The 25,335-nt window shown below is 41.6% G+C and overlaps 1 protein-coding gene across 1 annotated transcript in view; it reads left to right on the forward strand.

Moving 5' to 3' along the window:
* Positions 1-693: 693 nt before the first annotated feature.
* Positions 694-25,335, forward strand: part of Atg14 (autophagy related 14) — a 38,918-nt gene continuing 14,276 nt past the window's right edge. Inside the window, exons 1-4 of the mRNA XM_070032980.1 lie at positions 694-945; positions 18,323-18,385; positions 18,974-19,016; positions 22,228-22,309. Coding sequence (XP_069889081.1) covers positions 725-945; positions 18,323-18,385; positions 18,974-19,016; positions 22,228-22,309 — 409 coding nt within the window. The 5' untranslated portion in view covers positions 694-724. The remainder of the gene's footprint in view (positions 946-18,322; positions 18,386-18,973; positions 19,017-22,227; positions 22,310-25,335) is intronic.

The following is a 25,335-nucleotide window of genomic DNA, read 5'->3' on the forward strand; positions in this document are numbered from 1 at the left end:
AGATAAGAGTCTCCTGGACGTTTTCCTACTCGGGCTGGCTTTGAACAGCGATCCTTAGATCGCAACCTCCTGAGTAGGATTACAAGCCTGAGCCTCCAGCGCCTGGCTTAGATTACTATTAAACCTATTTAAATTTCCTGATGATTAGGTTGGTAGAGCACATTATATTCCTAATCAAGAAAAACGGCACAGAGAAGGTTAATTTGATCCAAACCACACAGCTGGAAGCCAAACTGCAGCTGACTTCCAGGACCCAGCTTCCCATCCAACGGTGTCTCCTAGCTAGAGCCAAACCTAAAAGCATCTTAGCGTGAGAAAATAACTTCTTAGTCTGTACCCATTTATTTTTCCTTTAGAAGCCTTAGGGCATCGTATTTCTATTTTTGGCCTGCAGGCGTGGACCAGGAAGCCGCGGCCTGATCTGGCAGGGGATATTCGGTTTGGCAAGCTCCTGGGACATAGGATTTCCCCCGCTGTGATGCCAAGAGCCACACCAGGCTCCTCCCGGACCCCGCCCTCGCGCCTCCAGAGGCCACGCCCACGCGATAGGCCCCGCCCATCACCACCTCAGGCTCCGCCCCCGAACCGCTTCAAACCCGCCCCTCTCCTCCCCGGGCCTCGCCCTCAGGTTTCTCCCCGCCCCCTCCGCCCCCCCCCCCCCGCACCCAGGATGCACCTGGTTGAAAACAAAATCCCACGTGACTGGCTCCGCTCTCCAGCCATCATGGCGTCTCCCAGTGGGAAGGGAGCCCAGGCGCCGGAGGCCCCTGGCTTCGGGCCCCGGTCCCTCTCCCGCGACCTGGTGGACTCGGTGGACGACGCGGAGGGGCTCTACGTGGCCGTCGAGCGGTGTCCGCTCTGCAACACCACCCGCCGGCGGCTGACCTGCGCCAAGTGTGTCCAGAACGGCGATTTCGTTTACTTCGACGGCCGCGACCAGGAGAGGTACGGCGGCCGCCGGGGCCCATTGTTTCTTTCCTGTATCCTCGGGCCAGGCGGCTGCAGGCGGGCGCCGGGGTCCGAGCCCCAGGGGCCGGGCAGGCGAGCCGCTCGGCGCCGGCGCCCTGCTGCCTGCGAGGGCAGGGTCCGGCGGGCGGGGAAGGGGGGCGCCAGCTGAGGGAAGGTCGCTGTTGCTCCCAGGGCCCGCCGGGTGGGAGTTTGACCCCTCTGCTGTGCCCCTGGGTACGAGGGATAGAGACTTTCTAGGGAGACTCCCCTGTTGCTGCTGTAAGAGTTGGAATGCTAGTTCTCTGCTGTACTCCGGCTCAGAAGCTCAGTTTAACCTTTCCCTGCCTTCGAAAGTACATTCATACTCTCCAGAAAGGGGCCAGGAGACCCTCAAATAACTAGTTACGAGGAATTGGGGCCCTGGCAGTCTGTCACAGATGGGCCTCGTGAACGAGGCTGTCTTGATTGCTCATTTCTGTCCCTTCCCTACCTCCAAAGATTATTTTGGAGTCCTTAGGAATTCGAGGATGTGTTTTGGCTTTGTTTTGAAATTCAGGTTGAGTCTGCAACCTGTTAAGAGAATTGCAGTTAGGCATTCGGAGTATTCCACTTGGAATTTTTGTTTCACTGATAGTAAAGTAGCTAATTTTTTCTTTATCAGGAAAGTTCAGGTATTATTTTACAACAATCCAGTGTGCTATTATTCCGTTTTCTTTTAGGAAATTGCACAGTAAGTACCTAACACAGATGAACATAGAACTCAGAATTAAAATTCATGCAGCCAAGATACATATACACATGCATTTAACTCTCAGACTATAAACTTACAGATTTGGAAATGTTTTGAGTTCCTGTTATTCTTGTGATCATAGATGGAGTTCTTTTGAGGATCTGTATAACTGGGTGCCAGTGGCTCACACCTGTAATCCTGGCTACTTAGAAGCCCGAGATCTAAGGATCACCCAGAGGCAGAAAAGTCCTTGACTCTTTTTTTCTAAGTAACCACCCAAAACCCAGAAGTGCTGCTGTGGCTCAATACAGTAGAGCACTAGCCTTGAGCAAAATAGTTCAGGGACTGGCCCTAAGTCCCAGGTTCAAGCCCCACAACCAACAACAGCAACAAAAAAATTAAGCCAGTTTTAAACAACATTGGATAAGAGATGGAAATGTTTGAGGGAGTTTATCAAGGATTCAATTCTGGATCCTTTACATTTTCTCCTAGATTTATTCCAATAATTTAAGTATCATATAAAAGAATTTCAGATTTGTATATCCAACCCTTATCTCTCTGAACTCCAAAGAGGACTGACTGTTCAATATCTATCCTTGAATTTGTAATTGGTATCTCCATTTCAACAAGACTAACAACACATATTTTTTTCCTAGATTGGTTCTTCACAGTTCATCCCAACTCAGTAAATGACAAATACCATCCTTCCCTTGTTCACTCAAAAAAAACCCTCAGTTCTCCTTGACTCCTTTTAAGTCACTGTGCCGTGTCCAATCTCATCAATAAATCCCATGTACTCTTCAAAACCTAGTCTAAATTGGATCCTTTCACCATCATCTGGCCCCACCCACCAGAAGTTCATGGTTTGGGGTTGCTACTTCCACCTTTGCTCCTCTGTTAAATTTCCAAATTGCAGTTAGAGTACTGCCATACTTCCGTTCTTCTGTGGAGATCTTCCAGCACTTTTCTCCTACCCAAAGTATAAAAGCCAAACTTATGCATTATCTGTTATTCCTCTGAGCTGATGACTTGTTAGATTTTCCTATACTCTCATTCAGCTATTCACCTTGGCTGTCTTATCAGTCCCAGAACACTTCCACCTCAGTGTCTTTGCAGTCTTACTAATTGTAAAAAACCCTTTTCTCCCAACCCCCTCCCCCCTTAGAAACGATCTCCTCTGTTTCCTTAGGCTTCTGCTTAAGCTTCGAGTCTTTTCCTTTTCCTTTTCTTTTGTGGGTTGTGGGGCCTGAACTCTGGGTCTGGGCACTGCCCCTCAGCTCTTCAGCTCTAGGCTAGCACCCTATCACTTGAGCCACAGTGCCACTTCTGGCTTTTTTCTGCTTATGTGGTGCTAAGGAATTGAACCCAGGGCCTCATGCATGTGAGGGAAGCCCTCTACCACTGAGCCACCTTCCCAGCCCCAAAGAGAGTTTTTCAAACTCCCCAGTTAAACTTGTAACCTCTTTCCTACTTAAATAGCATTTATTACCATCTGATGCTTTATAGATTTATTTATCAACTACTCCTCCCACTCCAGAAGTAGAAGTTTTATGAGGGCAAGACCTTCTTAACTGTCTTCTACACTGTTACATCCTCATATAATAGAAGGAATAATTGAATGAATCTGTTCCTCCTTTGCACACTTAGTCTAGTCTATTTTTAGACCATTTAAATATCTATCATGATAGTATCTATCACTGGTTACCAAAGCTAGTAACCTAGGGATTATCTTAGATATTCCTTTCTCCCCGCCCCCCTTATTTATTTTATCCAAATCATCAGCCAGTCTAATTCATTCTGACACCAAGTTATATCTTGACTCTGGCTTCTTGTAATCTGGGACCCTATAAGATGTCCCCCTACCTCCCCCACCTCCCTGCCCCATCTTTGTCCTTCACACAGCAGACCAGTTTGAAGGGAAAAAAAAAGGCAATCACATAGTCTTCAGTCTTAAACCTTTCAATAACTTTCCATTTCATTAAAAAAATTACATCTAATCTTTTGGCCAGGCCAAGTGAAGTCTCTTGAGGCTTTCCTTTGACTTTACCTGTAAGGCTGAATTTAAAATGTGAGTGTGGAGCCCGGTACTAGTGGGTCACACTTGCAATCCTAGCTACTCAGAAGACTGAGCTTGTGAAGGAGTGATGTTTAAAGCCAGAACAGGTAGAACAGAACAGTCTGGGAGATTTTGTCACCAAAGTAACTAGCCAAAAGCAGGGCTGGGGGTGTGACTGAAGTGATAGCACCAGCCAAACAAGCAGAGTGAGGTTCTAAGTTCAAAATCCAGTAGTGCACCCCCAAAATAGTTAAACAAAGAAGCATGTGCTCTGGATTCATGCTCCATTGACTTGAACCCCAAGTTCAACAACTTGCTGATGTGGTTTTCAACAAATTTCTTTTTCTTTTTTTTTTGGGTCCGGTCATGGGGCCTGATCTCTGGGCCTGGGCGCTTGAGCTCTTCAGCTCAAGGCTAGCACTCTACCACTTGAGCCACAGCGCCACTTCTGGCTTTTTTCTTTTTGCTTATGTGTTGCTGAAGAATCAAACCCACGGCCTCATGCATGCAAGGCAAGCGCTCTACCATTGAGCCACCTTCCCAGTCCCTTTCAACAAATTTCTTAAGCTCTCTTCTCCTTATTATTTCTCTTTGAAAATGATGACTATCTAACTTGAGAAGTTTCTAGTAGTGATTATGTTTTTTGTTTTTTGTTTTTTTTGGTTGTGGGGCTTGGACTCTGGGCCTGGGCACTGTCCCTCAACTTTTTAACTCAAGGCCAGCACTCTGCCACTTGAACCACAGCATCACTTCCAGTTTTCTGGTGGTTAATTAGAGCTAAGAGTCTCACAGACTTTCCTGCCCGGGATGGCTTTGAACTGTGATCCTCACATCTCAGCCTCCTGAGTAGCTAGGATTACAGGTGTGAGCCACAGGCAGCCGGCTTCTAGTAGTGATTATGTAAGAGCTTGTGTCACATGTTGTGTAGCCTATATTAAACACTCCAAAATATACTGAAAAGCCAGGTGCTGGTAGTTCACACCTGTAGTGCTAACTATTCTGGAGGCTAATACAGCAATTCAAAACCAGCTCAGGCAGAAAAGTCAATGAGACTATGATCTCCAGTTAACTAGCAAAAAGAAAGCTGAGCAAGAACACCAGGCCTTGAGTTCAAGCTCTGGTACCAGCACACAGACATACAAAAAAATAGACTGGGGCTATGCTCACTCCCCAGTGACACACTGTCTTTCAAATTCTCAATATGATACTTTTCTACCACTGGACCATTCTTTTTGCTTTTAACATCTTTCCCCTTTATTGACACAATTATCTCTCCTCTGAACATAAATGTCACTTTCTCAGTGAGTGAGCCTCTCCCTGACTTTTCTCACCAGTGTAGTCTCTTACCTCTTGCCCCCAACACTTGATATGCAATGTTGTTTACTTGAGGAAAATAACTTGCTTTCAAGATGTAGTTCCATGAAGGCATGGCTTGCCTTTTGTTCTATCACATCACTAGCTCAGCAACAGAGTAGCACCCACGCAGTGTGTGTGTGTGTGTGTGTGTGTGTGTGTGTGTGTGTGTGTGTGTGTGTGTGTGTGTGTGTGTGTGTGTGTGTGTGTGTGTGTGTGTGTGTGTGTGTGTGTGTGTGTGTGTGTGTGTGTGTGTGTGTGTGTGTTGTTTTATTTGACTGGAGCTTGAACTCAGACCCTCAAGTTCTCTGCCACTTGAGCCACACCTCAACTTCCATCTTTTTGCTGATTGATTGAAGATAAGACTTTTCTGCCTGGGCTGGCTTCAAACTGATCCTCATATCTGAGTCTCAGAGTGGCTAGGATTATAGGTGTGAGCTACCAGTGCTAGGCTTAGGCATGCTATTGAAGGAATGCAAAGTCAATACTACTTTCAAAACTTAGGGTTGGAGATGGGGCTCAGTAGTAGAGCATTTACTTAATATGTGTGATGCCCTGAGTTTCATCCCCAGCACTGCAACTGACTAGCCAACCAAATCTTACATTAAAAAAATCTCTGTTAAATGTGAGCAGTAAGGTGAATTTTCAGAAGATGTGTATTTTATGGTGGGAAAAAACCGGAGAGCAAATAAATGCCTCAACCATTCACAATGTAGAACTAAAAATAGGCCTGGGAAATCAGGGCTTCCACTGTGTTCTGCTCAGCTAACTTTACTTCACTCTCTCTCTTTTCCTCTGCTTAACTGTCTGGGCCTTAAAAAGAAGGCTTGCTAGTTTTCAGAACATTGTTCAGGGTCTGATAGGATAAAAGAATCTCTTCAAACTCAGGACTACTGTCTTAATGGCCAAATGATTTTTTTTCTTTTCTTTTAATAGTACTGGGAATTCAACTCAGGGCCTCCAGCTTGCCAAGTAAACACACTACCACATTGCCTCTGCCTCCAGCCCCCTTTTGCTTTGGTCATTTTTAGGGTGGAGTCTTGATTTGTGTCTGCCTAGCCTGAGTTGCTATCCTCCTCCTTGTGCTTCTCCATGTACTAAGGATAATAGGCATGCTCTGTTATGCCCAGCCATTGTGCTGCTTCAGTAGCTAGGATAACAGGAACTCACCACCATGGTTGAGATGAAGTCTCATGAACTTTTTTGTCTGAACTTGCCTCCAATCACCTGATCTTTGCCTCCCAACTAGTTAGTGTTCCAAGATTGAGTCACCATGCCTGGCTGAGTAGCCAAACAATTTATAATGAGTTCTCCCTAAAGATCGTTGTATGCATAAAATATTCTTACAAGTTACAGAGGAGAAAGACAGTTTTTGGCTCTCAAAGATTTACACAGACTGCATGGGCCAGAGGTTGGTCATGAGCTTTGTACTGTCCTCATTATTCATGACAACTTCGGCATTATGGTTCTTCTTTCAAACTCTTTCCCTCTTAACATCAAGAAAAGCCCCTTACCGACTGGAAATTCATTTGGAAATAAACTGTGAAGTCTTACAGTACAGTTTGAAAGTCCATGTTTAACTGCCGATTTTCAGTAAATTAGCGAATAACTTAGCAGTGCTTTTGTGGATGTGGAATGTGATAGACTAACTGAATGTCATAGGCTAACTGAAAATATGGGCTTTACTAGCTTAGCAATTTAAGGAAAACTATATATTAAAACAATAAGTTTCATAATATTTAGGTCCTTAGAAGGACTTACTTGGACTCCTAAGAAAGACTGAATCTTTATGTACTTTATGGACAGTATGCATTTAACTGGTAGAGTACTTGAAAAATACCTTACGTGGTTCAGCGGGGTAACTTTGTTATCCTCACCCACATCCTGTTTTTCTCAGCTATCACCATGCCTGTTATCACAAGCAATACCCACCTTTCTCTGCTTTTCACCCACTTTTTAACCTCTACAACTTCCTTAAGGAATGGAGGGGAGGAATGATAGAAACCAATACCACCAACACAATTTTCTTTGGAGCTTGGACTGCTGGATATTTTAAAGTTATAGATCATTTATAAAGAAGCAAATCTTCTGGATTATATATTTACCTAACTCCAAAAATAGTCCCATTATGCAATAGGTAGCTAGTAGGTTGAGTAATCTTTCCACTCATAATTGGGAAAAAACTGGTTACCAGTTTATGTGACAGGTGCATGAAAGAGTTTGGAAACATGATTTGAAGACGACAAGGGAAATCTAGTTTAGAAACTAGTGATTTTCTAGAGTAAGCTGGGGGGAAAAAGACATTCTTTGGCCATCTGAATATGGATCTTTGAAAATACATATTAGGAATGAAGCAGAATTACTTTCATGGAATGACTTTTAAAAGTACATTATTATCCTGGTGCTAGTGGCTCACACCCATAATCCTAGCTGTTCAGGAGGCTGAGATCTAAGAATCATGGTTTTGAAGCTAGCCAGGGCAAGAATATCCATGAGACTTTTACCTTCAATTAATTACCAAAAAGCTGGAAGTGGAACCTGTGGCTCAAGTGGCAGAGCTCTGGCTGTGAACAAAAAAACTCAAGGACAGTGCCCAGGCCCTGAGTTCAAGTCTAGCACTGTCACAAAACAACAGTACACCAAAAGTACATGATTACACTTTTATCAGGAAATAAATGCAGGCACAGCACAATTTGATAACTGGAATCAAAGATGAGGAAGAAATTCAGATGTTACTGTAGATTTCAAGGGGAAGGCACAAACCACTTTGAAAAGTACTTCTCAGCTATTTATTTTCACAATCTAATATCTCTTTGGTCATCATTCGCTAGCCTACAAAAGTCTGTTGTCTCTGGGATGCTAGGTTACTGGCTCAACAGGAAGGAGCCTGCATTTTATTGAGAGAGAGAGAGAGAGAGAGAGAGAGAGAGAGAGAGAGAGAGAGAGAGAGAGAGAGAGAGAGAGAGAGTTGCCAGTTCTAGGGCTTAAACTCAGGCCTGGATACTCTCTCTTAGCTTTTTCCCACAAAGCTGGTGCTTTGCTATTTGAGCCACATCTCCATGTCTGGTGGACTTTCCTGCTTGGGCTAGCTTCAAACTGATATCCTCAGATCTTAGCTTCCTGAGTAGCTATGATTACAGGTATGAGCCCTGATGTCTGGTGTTATTAATCCTTTTTGTTGCATGTGAATAAATGCGTTGGGTATTCTAGATATTCAGATACAAGAAAACTAAACAGATTTACTTGATTGAAATGAAAAAGAAAACTGCTCTTGAGTTCACTCAGCAGGACAAAAGTCCTACAGGTAGCTGGATACCTTATCTTTAGAAAATATCCACTTTCTACTGCTTGATTATGGCCTTCAGGCAGGATCTTAACTCTCAGACCCTGCAACTTGTTAACAATTGTCCCACCCACAAACGATGATTTGCTAAGAAAATAGAGCTTTTGTTTTTAGTGATCATCACTGGGCATGTTTAACATAACTTTTCAGTTTATGAAGAAAAATCCTACATATTTGCTATCTCCTTTGTTCTTCAACACCATGATTTATGAACTTAATTACTTTGGCTTCAAGTTGTTATGGCTGACTTACTCTTGGGCTGTGCTAGTTCTCTTCACTTCCAGATATGAATTATATTTATATCGCGAATGTGTAATGATAGCAGTAAAAAATACCATCCCATTTTTTTTTTTTACACAGATTAGGATATATAGTGGGGTGTTATATACTCTAGTGAACTATGTGTTCTATCGATTGGGATTGAGCCCATAGAGCTAGTACACCTGCACGGAGCTCCATGTACCACTTTGCCAGATTCTAAAAATCTCTAGATCCAATTCTTTTAATGCTCAGGATATCTGTACTGCATATTTTCAAGCTCCATCATAATCCAAAAGATTTTTCATAAGCTAAAGTCTCTACTTAAACACCTAATCCAGGCTGGGAATGTGGCTTAGTGGTAGAGTGCTTGCCTAGCATGCATGAAACCCTAGGTTCAATTCCTCAGTACCACATAAACACTTAACCCAGCTAGATGCAGTAGTTCTTGTCTGTAATCCCAGCCACTCAGGAGTCTGAATATAGAAGGATCTTGATCCACCAAGATCCCTCTGGAAAAATCACAAGATCCATCTGGAAAAAAATGAAACCCAAAACACCTAACCTGCCCCTTAAGTAATAAGGCCCTGAGTTCAAATTCAAGCATCAACCACTTGGGTTACCTAAAAATGAAATTTAAATTTAAAAAGAACAATAAAAAACCAAAACACCAAAGCCATATAACACTCCATGGAAAGTAAAATATGAAATGTAACCCTGGGCTTACTCCTGACAGGGAAGTTACTAAATTGATAGGATGATGAAATGGATACTTGCTGCAATCTTAAATGTTACCCAAGTGAGTGAGACAGAGCAGGGCTGACGTAGCTCAGAGCATAGGGATTTCTTTTTGAATTGCCAGAAAAAAAGCAGGATGCTTTAGAGATCAGGATTGTGGGAAATTTTAATGAATGTGTTTTAAGGGAGGTTGGTTGTCTATTCTGAGCCAGGTAAGTTTCTAGCTCAAGTCCTTTAAAAAAAATTTTCAGTTGAACTTGTATTTGGGTCTCAAAGCTAAAAATCTGGTTCTCCTAATGCTCATGAGTTCCTTTGAGGCTGACCTATCTCAAATCAGCACAGTAATCATGTTTACTTCAGTGGGTTCTCCACTTAGGGCACAGAATCTCCAGTTCAATTTATGTCTTACTAAAATTTTGAAGGCATTTCTATTTAGGGTATCCAGGTACTTTAAATTCAAATGTTTTAAAGTTGGTGGGAGAGGGCGGTATATATGTGTGCTGATGATCCTGGGACTTGAACTCAGGACCTGAGTGCTGCCCCTGAACTTTTTTTTTTATATAAAGTCTGCTACTTGAGTCACAGCAGCACCACTTCTGGCTTTTTTGCTGGTTTATTAGAGATAAGAGTTTCACAGATTTTCCTGCTTGGGCTGGCTTTGAACTGTGATCCTTAAATCTCAGTCTACTGAGTTGCTAGTATTAATAGGTGTGAGCCACCAGTGCCTGGCAATATTTTGAATTTTTATACTAATGAACCCCTAAAGTAGGATGTGTTCTTTTTAGAAAGTAAATCTAAATATGACTCTTGCAATTTAAAGATGTTTAGCTTAAATATTACAGAAATATAAAGAAAAATCAGTAGAGACATCTCTAATATAGATGGGGTCTAGTCTTCAATACTTTGTTTTCTATGCCAAGATGAAATCATATCATAATATTTTTATTTTTGTGCTTACTATCTTGAAAACAAAACTGAAATTTTCTGTTTTCATTTGTAAAGAGTATCTTTTTTTTTGGGGGGGGGGGAGTTGTGTCAGTCGTGGGGCCTGAACTCAGGGCCTGGGTGCTGTCCCTCAGCTCTTCAGCTCAAGGCTAGCGCTCTACCACTTGAGCCACAGTGCCACTTCTGGCTTTTTCTGCTTATGTGGTGCTGAGGAATCAAACCCAGGACCTTATGCATGCAAGACAAGCACTGTACCACTGAGCCACCTTCCCAGGGGGTCCCTGCCCCCATCTCTTTACATGGGCCAGTATACTATACATAGTAAGATGCAAAACCACTCATTGAATAAAGAAAAGGGACACTTGCTTGTGTTATATGCTTATAAGCATGTGAACTTGATGCTTTCAAATTCTCCCTACTCCTTATAGACAAGCAGCATCATTCTTATCTGACAAGGGAGCAGCCTATATAATGTTTGGTTTCATTTTCTATTAACTTTCTATGTTTTCTTTTTGCTAGAAACTTGTTTTTTCTTTGCCTGTCTTATTTGCCTGTAAACATCTCCTGTGACTGTGGTAGGGGAAAGAAGGAGTTGGCAGAGAGCACACATGACAATGGCACAGAGGAGGCCAGGAGTAAGGTAGTGGAGTGTGTCCTGGGAAAGGCAGAGTTGGAAACTGAGGCTCAACCTGGGCCAAAGGCCACACAGAAAGCTGTGAAGCAAGAGCTTGGCTGGTAGCTGTCTTACCTGTAGCTAGACACAAAGGCAACTCCAGTCCTCCCTCCTGGGCACATGGTGGGCTGTGTAGGAGCTGTTACTTTTGATATTTCCATTGGCTCATACCAGCTGCTCCAAGGCTCATCGATGTTGAGACAGGTTGGCTCAGGTCTGGAAGTAAGCCACTTGGTGGGAGGAACGGAAGATGCATGCTTCAGATGGGGGAGTCTGGAGCTGGCTCTCCAGGTCTGCCTTGTTCCCAGTCCAGCAGGACAGGAAGTCATAGTGGTCCTTGACTTTGCATGAAGAGTTTTGCTGCTTGATGGAAACACTATTGGTTGTTAACTTTGAACCCTCACATGCCTGCTCCTTCATGGCCTTGAACTCTACTTGGCCCAGAGTATCCAGGAAGGTCATCCAGACCCGGATACCAGCCATGGTGCTGGTCCTCATGTGCAAATCCTCAATGGTGGGGCCACAGTCAGGCACAAAGTGGAACTAGTAGAGTAGGGAAGGAGGCCACTATTAAAGCAGTGGCCTCACAACATGAGCCATGTCTCCACCTCCCTCTGCCTGCTCTCACTACGGACTCACCGCCCACACGCTTCTGTCCCAACCTCTCTTTGGATCTTTATCCTTCCTGTCTTTCCAGGTTTCTCTCTCACTGTCTGCTGTGGATCTCTCCTGTGGGCATCTACAAATATACCTTCTTTCCCTCTTCTCCCCTTCCTGGTCTATGTTGCTCCATTCCTTTTTTTTTTTTGGGGTCCGGTCGTGGGGCCTGAACTCTGGGCCTGGGCGCTGTCCCTCAGCTCTTCAGCTCAAGGCTAACGCTCTTCCACTTGAGCCACAGTGCCACTTCTGGCTTTTTTCTTTATGTGGTGCTGAGGAATCGAACCCAGGGCCTCAGGCATGCAAGGCAAGCGCTCTACCACTGAGCCACCTTCCCAGCCCCTACTCCATTCTTTTTAGTGTAAAATACATTTTTCAAGTAATGATTACATTCTGGCTCTGTGACATTGAACAAGCCAACTTGAGACTCTCAGTCTCTGTTTACTCACTTGAAAAATGGTAAGAATAGTACTATACCCATCCAGCAGTTAGTGAGATTAAGGTAAATAACTAACTGCTAAATGTCTAATATAGTACCTGGTGTACAATCAGCTATTAGGAGTCATTTTTGTCCAGAGTGTCTGCCTATTTGTCTCTGGCCCTTCTCTCTTTCCCCTTCCTTCTCTCTTTTCTCCCTCCTCCTTATTGCTTCTACTCCCTTAGACAGCCCAATACTATTTTATTTTTTGGATTTGAGTCCAAGGAATTTTAGCATGCTAAGCTAGTGCCCTGCCACTGAGCTACATCCTCTGCCTCTACTTGTATGTTGGGGGGGGGGGGGTGATGAGAGGAGGAAGGAGAGGTGTCCCTGGGGATAAACTCAGGACCTAACACTTGCTAGGCAAAAACCTGAGACATTCCTGTCCCCTCCCCCATCCTATTTTTTCATTGGGAAAAAAAAGTAACAAAAGTATGGAAGAATTTAGGAAACAACAAAGTCAATTTAAGGGAGTAAGTATTTAGAGGAAAGAAAACAAATGCTAAGTCACAGAAGTGAGGAAAGGCAGGGTACACTTGAAATCCCAGTAGTTGGCAGCTGAGGCAGGATGATTATAAGTTCATGGCAAGCGTGAGTTGTATAACATGACTCTCAAACAGAAACCTTGGTAAGTCTGGAAGACTTTTTAGCGTGGGGCAATGTCTTGCTGTACAGCCCCAAATCCAGGTGTGTTGCCATGCCTGGCTTTAGAAAACATATTTTGGAAGAGAAAATATGACTGTCAGATTTCTTTCAGAAAGCACAACTAGATACACTCTCTCTCTCTCTCTCTCTCTCTCTCTCTCTCTCTCTCTCTCTCTCTCTCTCTCTCTTCTTCGTCATCATTGTCTTCTTTCTCTTCTTCTTTTCTTCTTCTTTCTCCTCTCTCTTCTTTCCCTCTCCCTCTCCCCCCCCCTTTCCCTCCCTCCCTCTCTCCATCTTCCCCCCTCCAATAGGATTTGAACTCAGGACCTAAGCTTTTTCTCTTTCTTTCCTTCCTTCCTTCCTTCTTTCCTTTTTTCTTTCTTTCTTTGTCTCTCTCTGTCCCTTCCTTCCTTCCTTCCTTTCTTTCTTTCTTCTTTCTTTCTTTTTTGTCAGTCATGGGGCCCAAATTCTGAACCTGGGTGCTGCCCCTCAGCTCAAAGCTAGCACTCTACCACTTGAGCCTCAGCCCTACTTCCGGGTTTTTTTGCTTATGTGGTGCTGAGGAATCAAACCCAGGGTCTCATGCATGCACTCTACCAGACAAGCACTCTACCACTGAGCCACCTTCCCAGCCCAGGGCCTAAGCTTTTTCACTTATGGATATCACTTGAGCCACGGCGCCACTTGTTTTCTGATGGTTAATTGGAGATAAGAGTGTCATGGCCTTTTCTGCCAGAGCTGGCTTCAAACCATGATCCTCAGATCTCAGTCTCTTGAATAACTATGATTACAGGCATGAGCCACCAGCACCTGGCCTAGAATCATTTAAAAACAACAACAACAAAAAAGAGTAATACAGTAAATGTACCTGCATAAAAGCTTAGAAATTCTCTAAAGCTAAACAGTAAGAACACAAATTGAGAAAAAATAATTTCAAGATGTATTAAAGGAAAAAAATGGTCAAATCCTCTAATAAACAGTCTTAAAAAAAAAAAAAAAAAACTAAAAAAAAGGGGCTGGGAAAGTGGTAGAGTGCTTGTGGTAGAGTGCTTGTCTCGCATTCATCAAGCCCTGGGTTCCATTCCTCAGCACCACATAAGCAGAAAAAGCCAGAAGTGGTGCTGTGGCTCAAGTGGTAGAGCACTAGCCTTGAGCTAAAAAGCTGAGGGACAGCGCCCAGGCCCAGAGTTCAGGTACCACGACCAACACACAAAAAAAATCCCACCCCCCCAAAAAAAAAACTAAAAAAAGATGAAGAACATAAAGAAACAGCAAATGAAATGTATCAATAAAATATGAAAAGATGTCCAAATGGACAAATAGAGAGATGATATGGCGCCAGTGGCTCACACCTGGGATCCTAGGTACTTAGGAGGCTGAGCTCAGAGGATCAAGGTTCAGCTGGGGCAAACAAATATAAGGGATTCTTACAAATTAACCAGTAAAAACAAAACAACAAAGAAAGCACAAAAAGAACTGGAGGTATAGCTCAAGTCGTAGAGTGCCAACTGTGAGCAAAACAGCTGAGAGATACCCTAGAGGGCCCTGAGTTTAAGCCCATCACCAACCTCTACCCCTCTTTAAAAAAATGATGAGAGGATAGTAAGAAGAACAGAGACCTAGAAGAAACATAAAATGTTTGGTTTGTGGGGGATTCAGAAGGTGGGTTCTGTCATCCACTGTTGGTGGCCTTATGAATCATAGAAAATATTTTAGAGGAAATTTAAAGATAATTGCCAGAATTTTGCAATGGTGGCCATTCAGTGAAATTCTATATACCTATTATAAAGAATGAGATGAGCCAGTCTATTCTGGGATGGAAATGCTTTATGACACCGATCCACCCACTTCCCCCAACCTATTTTAAGATAAAACATGGATGGAAGTCTGAAGGTGGTAACTGTCTATTTATCTTCCTACTTCTTGCTGGGAGACATATTGAGAAAGCACAGGATGGTAGGATGAATATTGGGATGGGGAATGTGGAGAATGGATGAGTGTCCGGAGTGAGCAAGTGACATTCTGACCTACCCAGATTCCTGAGTATTCTCTGCTGTTGAACTTTGTTAGTACTACCTGTTTTTAATTTCTTTCATGAAGGCTAACAAGATCCACTAAGAACTGTTATCTTTGGCTTATTATTCCCGCTGTCATCCATATATTTGTTCTTAAGGGCTTTTTGTTTGTGTGTTTCTATTGTTTTTGCTAACAAAGCCCATGAGAATCAGCTGGCACAGTAGAATCAGCTGGACAGAGTTATCGCTCATTTCAGTTTGTTTTAGTGCAAAGTCACATTTTTATTTCAGATCTGAAAGGAGAGCATTAAAGATTTTTGCTCCCATCCCAGACTTCTGCCTGGTCTGAGAGTCTTGTGGGTTTGTCATTTCCTTTAGCTTATCAGAATCACCATGTTGCCCTAGATGAATCACCATGTTGTCTTTGTGGGGCTGAAGTAAATACCACACTTATGTTATTTCTAATACAAGGAAATTGAAGCATATAACAAGTGATATGTCCAAGAATGCACCACTGCAGAAGAATGTCTAGTTCGGTATCCTGGATCATGCTTGCATTTTAGGCACATGGCAAGTGCCTGATAATTAATGAATCCCTGTGCCTGTCTCATTCTGGATTGGTTTCTGGGTTTTCCAGTCCTGTTTCATGTAGTTGCCACCTTACTGGACACTGTAGTGTTATTCAGTAGGACTTTCTACAGTGGTAGACATGTTCTGTGGCCATGCTACTCCAATTAGGTAAGCATGCTCTTGAAATGTGGTTAGTGCATGTAAGGAGGTGAGTTGCAAGTTTAAATGTGAGTGGTGTCATTTTATAGCTTCGTAATTATGTCACATAATACTGTTTGGCTTGCTTTTTATTTCTCTACTGATTTTTAATACCACCTTGTGATACATGAAATGATTTGCCTTTTTGTTTAATATTACTGTACATTCTCAGTGAAGATCATTATCAGGTCACGTTATCCCTCCATTTACAAATAGATCTCTTGATGTGTTTCAAACACTAAGAATGTAGAAACAGTGTCTTAAGAGAGACTTCTTTGGCCATATTATTTTTGCAGCTGTGTGTCTCTATTTGTTTTCTTAACATATTATTCTATGCTAGGAATTTAGAGGACATCAAAAGTGTAATCTTGGACACCATACCATGTTATTGTGCCCTGTGGCATTATCCTCCCCTTGAAAATAGTGAGCCACTGTTTGCTCAGTTCATAATCAGTTCATGATATTAGTCATACTCCCTCATTCCCCAAACCCTGGTAATGCAACAGGCCGTATTTCAGATGCTCAGTAGTCATGCGTGGCTGGTGGAACAGCACAGATCTAGAAGATGTGATACCACTGCACTCAGTAGATGTATAATGCACATTCTTTCAAGTGCTAATGGAATTTTCAGAGGCAGACCAAAACCAAGGTCTTGAAACAGTCTCAAATCAAAACACTGAAATCTCAGAGTATTATATGACTACATCAGAATTAAAGTCAAAGAGAGTAACACATTATCTATAAATTTCCATATAGTGTGGAAACTAAACAATTATACTTCAAATTTTATGCAGCAAAGAAGAAATCTCATGGAAACTTACTAGCTTCAAACTGAATGATAATGAAAATACCTGTATCAAAATTTTTAATCTGCAAGTGAAACAATGCTTAGAGGAAGATAAATGGATTTATTGGATTATATTACAAAAGAGAACATTTGCAGTGTAGGTAGAACTGCAGATCATTATGTCAAGGGAAATGGGCCAGACAGAGAAAGATATACCATTTACATGCAGGGTCTTAAAAAAACAATGGTGGTTCACACCTGTAATGCTAGCTTCTCAGGAAGCTGAGATCTGAGGACTGTGGTTTTAAGCCAGTCTGGGAAGGAAGTCTGTGGAATTTAGCTCTAATTAACTAAGAAGCCAGAAGTAGAGCTGAGGCTCAAGTGGTAGAGAGCTAGACTTGAACAAAAAAGTTAAGGGATAGTGTCCAGGCCTTGAAAGCCTTAGTACTGGCACACACAAAAACAGTGGTCTAGTAGAAGTAATTTAGAATAGTGGATACCAGAGGTTGGGAGAATAAAGAGGGAAGATACTAAGGTACAATTTAGACAAGAACTTTTGTTATGGTACTGCATAGAGAATAATTATAGGTGGCAATTATGAAAAGTGTGGTCCACAAAGCTAGGAGTTTGGATGATTTCACCATAAAAATGGTAAATGTAAAGATATGCTTAACTTATTTTTATGCTATACATGCTATACATGTGTTAACCATGTGTGTGAGAGAGTATAATTTCTATATTTTTTATGTGCCAGTTAAAATCAACTTTAAAAAGAGGAGTGAGGGGCTTGGAATGTGGCTTAGTGGTAGAGTGCCTGCGTAGCATGCCATGAAGCTCTGGGTTCGATTCCTCAGTACTATGTAAACAGAAAAAGCCAGAAGCGGCACTGTGTGGCTCAAGTGGTAAAGTACTAGAGCAAAAGAAGCTTAGGGACAGTGCCCAGGCCCTGAGTTCAAGCCCTAGGACTGGCAAAAATAAATATATAAACAAACAAATAAAGAAAATAGGATTGAGCCAGGCATGGTGATTCACACCTGTAATCCCAGGACCCGATAGGCTGAGGCACAAGGGTCCTATGTTTAGGACTTGCCTGGGCCATATAGTGAGAATCATGTTATTCCAGTGGGGAGGGGAAGAGGGAAGAAGAAAGCAAGCAAACTAAACTAAAAATAAAATATCAGGAAGACAATAAGGGGGGATGTAGAAGTTTAACAAACAACAAGAAAATTATCAGCACTAGCCGGGCACCAGTGGCTCACGCCTGTAATCCTAGCTACTCAGGAGGCTGAGGTCGAGGATCACAGTTCAAAGCCAGCCCGGTCAGGAAAGTCCATGAGACTCTTATCTCCAATAAACCACCAGAAAATGGGAAGTAGTGCTGTGGCTCAAGTGGTAGAGTGCTAGCCTTGAGCTGAAGAGCTGAGGGACAGCATCTAGGCCCTGAGTTCAAGCCCCACAACCAATAAAAATTATCAGCACTGTGGTACCTCTTTCTTCTGATAACTTTAAAGTAATTTATCACCTTTCAGTAATCCATGACAAATTAGTGAAAAAAAATGACACTTTAAAAATTATGACTTGATTTACACGAGAGGGCAGGATTCAATTAAGCTCAGCAATTGAAGTTATTTATATTGGAATCCTTGATGTTCTTGTATTCAAATTCATGTTCGTATTCTGAGGTGCATGTTTTACAAAGTAATCTGGATGATGGGTGCCAGGGAAAAATCTATAGAAAGAAAGGAAAGTTGAAGATTTGTAGTCTTAAAATAACTGAATTCCCCGGGTGAATTCCCTTTGGAGGAGGTGTATGTTTACTTTGAGAGACATTTTCAGAGTGCAGAAATGATGAGCTCTTGGGAATTTAAATGGTCTCACTGAGTTTGAGAAAAGGAATATTTAAATAACCAGTATTTTTTTTCTTCTAGGTTTGTTGACAAGAAAGAACGCTTAAGCCAACTTAAAAGCAAGCAAGAAGAATTTCAGAAAGAGTGAGTTTTTTTAGTTTGCTTTTTAATTTGGGGAACTTGTCTGTCACCATGTGGGTTAATCTGCTGTTAGGTTATATAGATATGTGGATTGGTAAGTTATTAAGTTTAACGTGGTCTTTTTTTTTTTTTTTGTCGGTTGTGGGGCTTGAACTCCGGGGCCTGAACACTGTCCCTCAGCTCTTCAGCTCAAGGCTAGCACTCTACCACTTGAGCTATAGCGCCTCTTCCGGTTTGCTGGTGGTTTATTGGAGATAAGAGTTTCATGGACTTTCTTGCCCAGTCTGGCTCTGAACCATGATCCTCAGACCTCGGCCTCCTGAGTAGCTAGGATTACAGGCGTGAGCCACCAGCACCCGGTTTGGTCTTGGTCTTCTTTTTTTTTGACATTGAAAAAAATATCAATTAATTGTGCAAGAGGGGTTCATTTTGATAGCTGTAGTACTAGCCTTAAGAGGTAGGGCTGGAAGGATCAGTTGAGCCCAGGAATCCACGATATAGCCAGACTTACTCTCAAAAATAAAACAAAAAATAAAATTTAGAAACTGATTTCCTACTCTTGGTTATTTTCTATATCTCTTTCCCATACAGAGTATTAAAGGCTGTGGAAGGAAAATGGATAACAGATCAATTGGTGAGTTCAAAGGATTATTTATGTTAATGTTCTTTAATGCTTGAAGCTACAGGATTTTATGTTGGGAGAACATGAAAAATCATTTTGAGTTGTGGCCTTCTCAAATATTTCACTGAAGTACCAAAACCAGGGTATAGGCAATTAAACTATGGAGCCATCATAAAAGATAATTAGGAAGTCTGGTATTGGCATAGGAATACAAAGGAATGACTTTTTTGTAAATAATTATTTATTTAAAAAAACATACTCCATATGGCTTAATAGTTGAATCTAAATGCATAAAATATTGAAAGAAAGAATATTGAAGAACATTTCGACAGATGACATAAAAGTTTGTTTTTATATTAAAGATGCTAAAAATTTACAGTTAAACTGAAAAAAAAATATAAAGATGAAAACCAAAGAGTTTGGCAGCACTTAACACTTATATTTCTTGTTGATGGGATTATCCATCAATTCATTCTATTTAGGGACAGTTTGGTGGCGGCTGTTTTTATAGAGCTCATATAAGGCTTGTTCCAGGTGTAAGTGGTTGAGCACTTACCTAGCTACACAAGGCCTGAGTTAAAAAACCCATAATCAGCAGGCACTTGATGGCTCACCCCTACTAGCAGGCTGAGATCTGAGAATCCCAGTTCAAAGCCATCCCAGGAAGGAAAGTTAATGAGACTCTTTATATCCACTCTCAGGCCTTGAATTCAAGCCCAAGGACCAGTACACACACACAGACACACACACACACACAGACACACACACACAGACACACACACACACAGACACACACACACAGACACACACACAGAGACACACACACAAACACACACACACAGAGACACACACACACAGAGACACACACACACACACACCAGTGCCAAAAAAACCCAAAATAAGCAACAACAACAAACCCAAGGACCAGTACACACACAGACACACACACACAGACACACACACACAGACACACACACAGACACACACACACACACACACCAGTGCCAAAAAAACCCAAAATAAGCAACAACAACAAAGAAAAACATGGTAAAGGCACATACAGTTTGTCCAACAATTTTCCTCCTGAAGAAATGCCTATGAATACAGAACTTTATGGTGAAAGAAGCTGACTTATCTGCAGTCCTGGTGGTGAAATGTGTAAACATACATAGCCATTTACATAATATGTATATATTATATATATCCTATGCATGTATTATAATTCACATAGTATGTGATATGGCCATCAATCAGGAGGAGATAAAAAGCCATAGTGCTGCCTAGCTGTTAAAAAGAATGTGTTGAAGCCAGTTGCTGGTGGCTCACACCTGTAATCCTAGCTGCTCAGGAGGCTGAGATCCGGGGATCACAATTCAAAGCCTCGGCAAGGAAAGTCCATGAGACTCTTATCTCCAGTAAACCATCAGAAAACCGGAAGTGGCACTTTGGCTCAAGGGATAGAGTGCTCACCTTGAGCTGAAGAGCTGAGGGATAGCGCCCAGGTCCAGAGTTCAAGCCCCACAACCAACCAAAAAAAAGGTGTTGAAATCTTACATGAAAGCCCACAAATATGCACAATTACTATGTCAATTAAAATTTCTTTTGATGAGTTTTAAAATACATGGTCTAAAAGGAAAGAATGTCTATAATAATTTTTAACAGAAAAATAAAACAAGTGGGCTAAGGTAAATTTAGATTCTACTTAGGCATTTATACTCTAAAAATCTAAAACCATACACATCAAACTTCAGTTTTAAGAGATTACTCTTTGAGGCTGATCTGGGGGCTGCAGGGATTGTAGCATGGTAGAAAAGTGCTTGTTAGCATTCACTAACTAGGACCTGTGTTCTATCTCGCACCCTAGTGTATGTACATGGCATGTACACAGAGCCATTACTCCTTGTGAATATACAGGAGTCAGGCAAACTCATATTTTCTACTTTTTTTTCTCAACCACAAGAATGTATACTTTTTTGTTACCCATATTTGTAATGAAAATAAATTTTGCTTATGCTGTAGATATTATGAGAAAAATGTGTTCTATTAATTTTTTTGAAATCCTTGTAATGTTGTCTATTTATCAAAAAATTTGAATGTTGATGCTTAAACACCTTTAAGGGTATTTAATTTTCTTTTTTTTTTTTTCTAAACCCATCACACCCTCTAGGTCTGTCCTTAAATTGATCTGGTTCTAGGAGAAGTCGCTTCCCTACCAATCCTTATCTACAGTTACAGAGGCATTAAGGAATAACCATGTTTTAATTCATTCCTGTCCATCCTTTAGTCATTTTAGGGGTAGCTGCTTTTACCATTCCAGCTGGTACCTGGTTTTACCATTCCCTGGTAATAGGCAAAAACAATTTTATGATTCATATAATTTCTCAAGGTGTTTCAGAAAATAATTATTTGATTATGTACCAAAAAACAAAAGCAAAAAATACTTTTGGCTGGATACTGATAGCTCATATCTGTAATCCGAGGTACTCTGGAAAATGAAATCTAAGTCAATTTGGGGCAGACAAATCTGTGAGACTCTTTCTCTAGTTAACCATCAAAAAGCTGAAAGTGAAGATGTGGCTCAAGTGATAGAGCCACTAGCCTTGAGCAGAAAAAATCAAGCAAGAACACAAGGCCCTGAGCTGAAGCCCCACTACTGGTTCAAAACAAAACAAACCCACCAGCTTGAGTAGGAAATTTTGTTACTGTGCAGTTAGTGTTTATTCTATGAAGTGAGATACTGTAGTGATGTTGAGCATTAAGAATGTAGAATAGCATAACTATAAGACTTGGTGATGATCCCAATGTTCTGTATCTACATTGCCAAACTAGCATGGATGGTGTTGACCATTTGACATTCAGGTGTAGTGTAAGGAACTAATTTTATGTCCGTTTAGTCAAGTTTTAAATAACCTTGTATGTCTAGTATTGGACAGAGCAAATTTAGAGACTGTCCTTCAACATTTTTCTCTGTGCTTAGTTATTAACTCATGGAAAAGAGCTACGAAAGTTTTTTTTTCCTCCCTTAATTTCCTAGCAACCTACTCCATTGAGCTAGAAAAAAAAGTTTTCTTTTTGGAGTCTACCACATTTAGAAAACCTATAACAAACATAATTATCAAATCTTTTCTTCCTTTTTTTCTGAAAATGAACAGTGATCTGGAATAGATATTATTACTTGATCATGACACCAACATTTATGACATTTATGGCTTACATTTTTCAGAGATGGAAAATAATGTCTTGCAAGATGAGGATTGAACAGCTGAAGCAAACAATATGTAAAGGAAATGAAGAAATGAAGAAGAGTAAGTAACTTGCCCCCTTCCTGCCAGCCCTGACATAAAACTCCTGGGAATTCCGAGAGAGAGAGAGAGAGAGAGAGAGAGAGAGGAGAGAGAGAGAGAGAGAGAGAGAGAGAGAGTATATGTGTGTGTGTGTACACTGAAGTTTGAACTCAGGGACTGGGCCTAGTCCCTGAGCTTTTTTACTTAAATCTGGCTCTCTACCCCTTGAGCTACAGGTCTAGTTCTGGCTTTTTGGTGGCTAATTGGAGATAAGAGTCTCACAGCCTTTCCTGCCTGGGCTGACTTCGAACTAGGATGCTCAGATTTCAGCCTTCTAAGTGGCTAGGATTACAGGCATGAGCAACCAGTGCCCAGCTCATGGGATTAATAAAATAAAGCAGTGAAAACCAGATGAAGTTGGAGCTACAGTGATTTGGAGTTTACTTCAGGTTGAAAATATTAAATACTTGTAACTAGTAGTCTTTTAGATTTTGGATTTTTAAAAACATTTTAGAATATTTGCATGTAGATGAAATGCCGACTCACTTTTTTCATTTTTTTTGGTTTTTTTTTTGTTGTTGGTTGTGGGGCCTGAACTCTGGGCCTGGGCACTGTCCCTCAACTCTTCAGCTCAAGGCTAGTGCTTTACCACTGAGCCACTTCCGTCTTTTTCTGTTTATGTGGTGCTGAGGAATGGAACCCAGGGCTTCATGCATGCAAGACAAGCACTCTACCACTGAGCCACCTTCCCAGCCCAACTCACTTGTTTTTCAAAAACAACTTTATACATATAGCCTGGAAGCAATTATATAATGTATTTTTAGCATGTTGCATTTGAGGTTAGGTGTAGAATTTTCTACTTTTGATAGCATGTTGACACTCCAGAAATTCTGGATTTGGGAGCATTTCAGGATTCAGATTTTCTTATCAGGGATGTTCAACCTGTATTTGCTTTCTTTGTCCTTGTAAAATAGTTATGTAATGGATTTAAATAAATACATTTATAGCAGCCTTCAATAACTTGTTTCCTTTCTCTCTCTCTCTCTTTTTTTTTGTTAGTCCTGGGGCTTGAATTCAGGGACTGGGCATTGTCCCTGAGCTCCTTGGTGCTCAAGGGTGGCGCTCTACCACTTGAGCCACACTACCACTTCCAGCTTTTTGTCTATGTGGTACTGAGGAATCAAACCCAGGGTTTCATGCATGCTAAGGCAAGCACTTTACCACTAAGCCACATTCTGAGCCCTCAGTTTTGTTTTTGTTTTTTTTGGTCGATTGTGGAGCTTGAACTCTGGGCTTGGGCGCTGTCCCTGCACTCTTCAGCTCCAGGTGAGCACTCTACCACTTGAGCCACAGCACTATTTCCAGTTTTCTAGTGGTTTATTGGAGATAAGAGTCTCAGGGACTTCCCTGCCCAGGCTGGCTTTGAACCGTAATCCTCAGATCTCAGACTCCTGAGTAGTTAGGATTATAGGCCTGAGCCACCAGTGCCCAGCTCATGAGCCCTCAGTTTTAACATTAGAAAGGGCTGAGGATATAGCTTAGCTTAGAACATGTGTTTTGCATGTATGAAGCCCTTGGTTTGATCTTGACACCATGGAAAAGAAAGTGAGGAATATTTGCTCCAATTTGTCTTAGCTAACAGGAAGCACATTCTCAATTGGGAGTCACTTGTAATAATTATTAATTTTTGCCAAAAGCACAGAATACTGACCTTCTTTTTAGTGAATCACCTACCTGTTTTAATCTATATACATTTTCTATTACCTTTAAATACTTTATACTTATCATAGGCAGTTGTAAAAAATTGAAATTAGACATCTTAGAAACATGTATTTCTAAAGACCATAGTTAAGGTTTATAGTGAGTCATCGTCATGCCTTGCGATTCCTTTCTTGTCCCCTGGTTGCCTTTAGAAGCAAGTATTTAATAGTGGTATGTAATGGTGTAAGAGCTTCCTTTGAAATCGTCCTAATGAGGTGTTTGTATGGAGTTGCACAGGATGAGCAAGTTGGAGAAGTAGGCCTGCAGGTGCTCAGAACTGCAGGCCTCCGGGAGCCATGGAGTTTTGCCTGTGTTCTCCTGAAGACTTGGCTTCAGCAGCAGCAAAGGGTTTTACTTAACATTGGTTCACCTCCTTCCACACATTCCCATGGTGTTCAGTGAGGGTGTGCCGCTGGCATTTGTGAACCCTCTGAACTTGCAGAATGTGCTGAGCATGCACATTCTCTGTCAAGCACATTTAAAGCTTTGATCTGCAATTTTGAACAGGTCCTAAACCCCAAAACAAAAGCATCCACAGAAAGTAAAAAAAAATAATAATAAAAGATCCAAAAGATGAGGGAGGGAAGGGGGGGGGGGGAGAGAGAGATGTTAAAGAGGTAGACCCTAATTGGGCACTGGTGGCTCACGTCTATAATTCTAGCTACTCAGGCAGCTGAGATCTGAGGATCACAGTTCAAATCCAGCTCAGGCAGATACATCTGTAAGACTCTTTATCTCCAGTTAACCACCAGAAAAAGGGAAGTGGAGCTGTTGCCCAAAGTGGTAGACTTGAACAAAAGAGCATAGGGACAATGAGTTCAAGCCTCGTGTCTGACCAAAAAAAAAAGAGGTTGACCCTGTAACAGTAGTTTCTACCCCTGGCAAATGATGGGAGTTACCAATACTGGTCACCAGACCATTTAAAAATCTAGACAGAAAATCCTGTAATCTTTGAGTATCATGGTAATGTGCTTTTGCCATGTTGAAGAAAAAGTTTTGGCTTACTCTGGGTTTGTACTACTCTGGTCTTGACAGGTAACAGTTTGCAGATTGACAAGCCCCACTATAGCAGCACTGCTCTGGATGGCCCACCTGCCATCTCTGTTTTTTAGAAGGCAAATACAATCTCATTCCCACCTCATAGTATTGGAAACAGTTCTAAAGTTTAAAGCTCATGCATAATAAGTTTGCTACCCAGTAGTATTTTTTTAACTATGTTATTGAAATACATGTTCAGAAAAAGGGCACAAATTATAAATGGTAGAGCCTGATGAGTTGTTTCTCCA

Source organism: Dipodomys merriami, unplaced genomic scaffold (assembly GCF_024711535.1).
Source record: "Dipodomys merriami isolate MVZ:Mamm:240054 unplaced genomic scaffold, mDipMer1.0.p SCAF_1, whole genome shotgun sequence".
In the NCBI taxonomy this organism is placed as follows: domain Eukaryota; kingdom Metazoa; phylum Chordata; class Mammalia; order Rodentia; family Heteromyidae; genus Dipodomys; species Dipodomys merriami.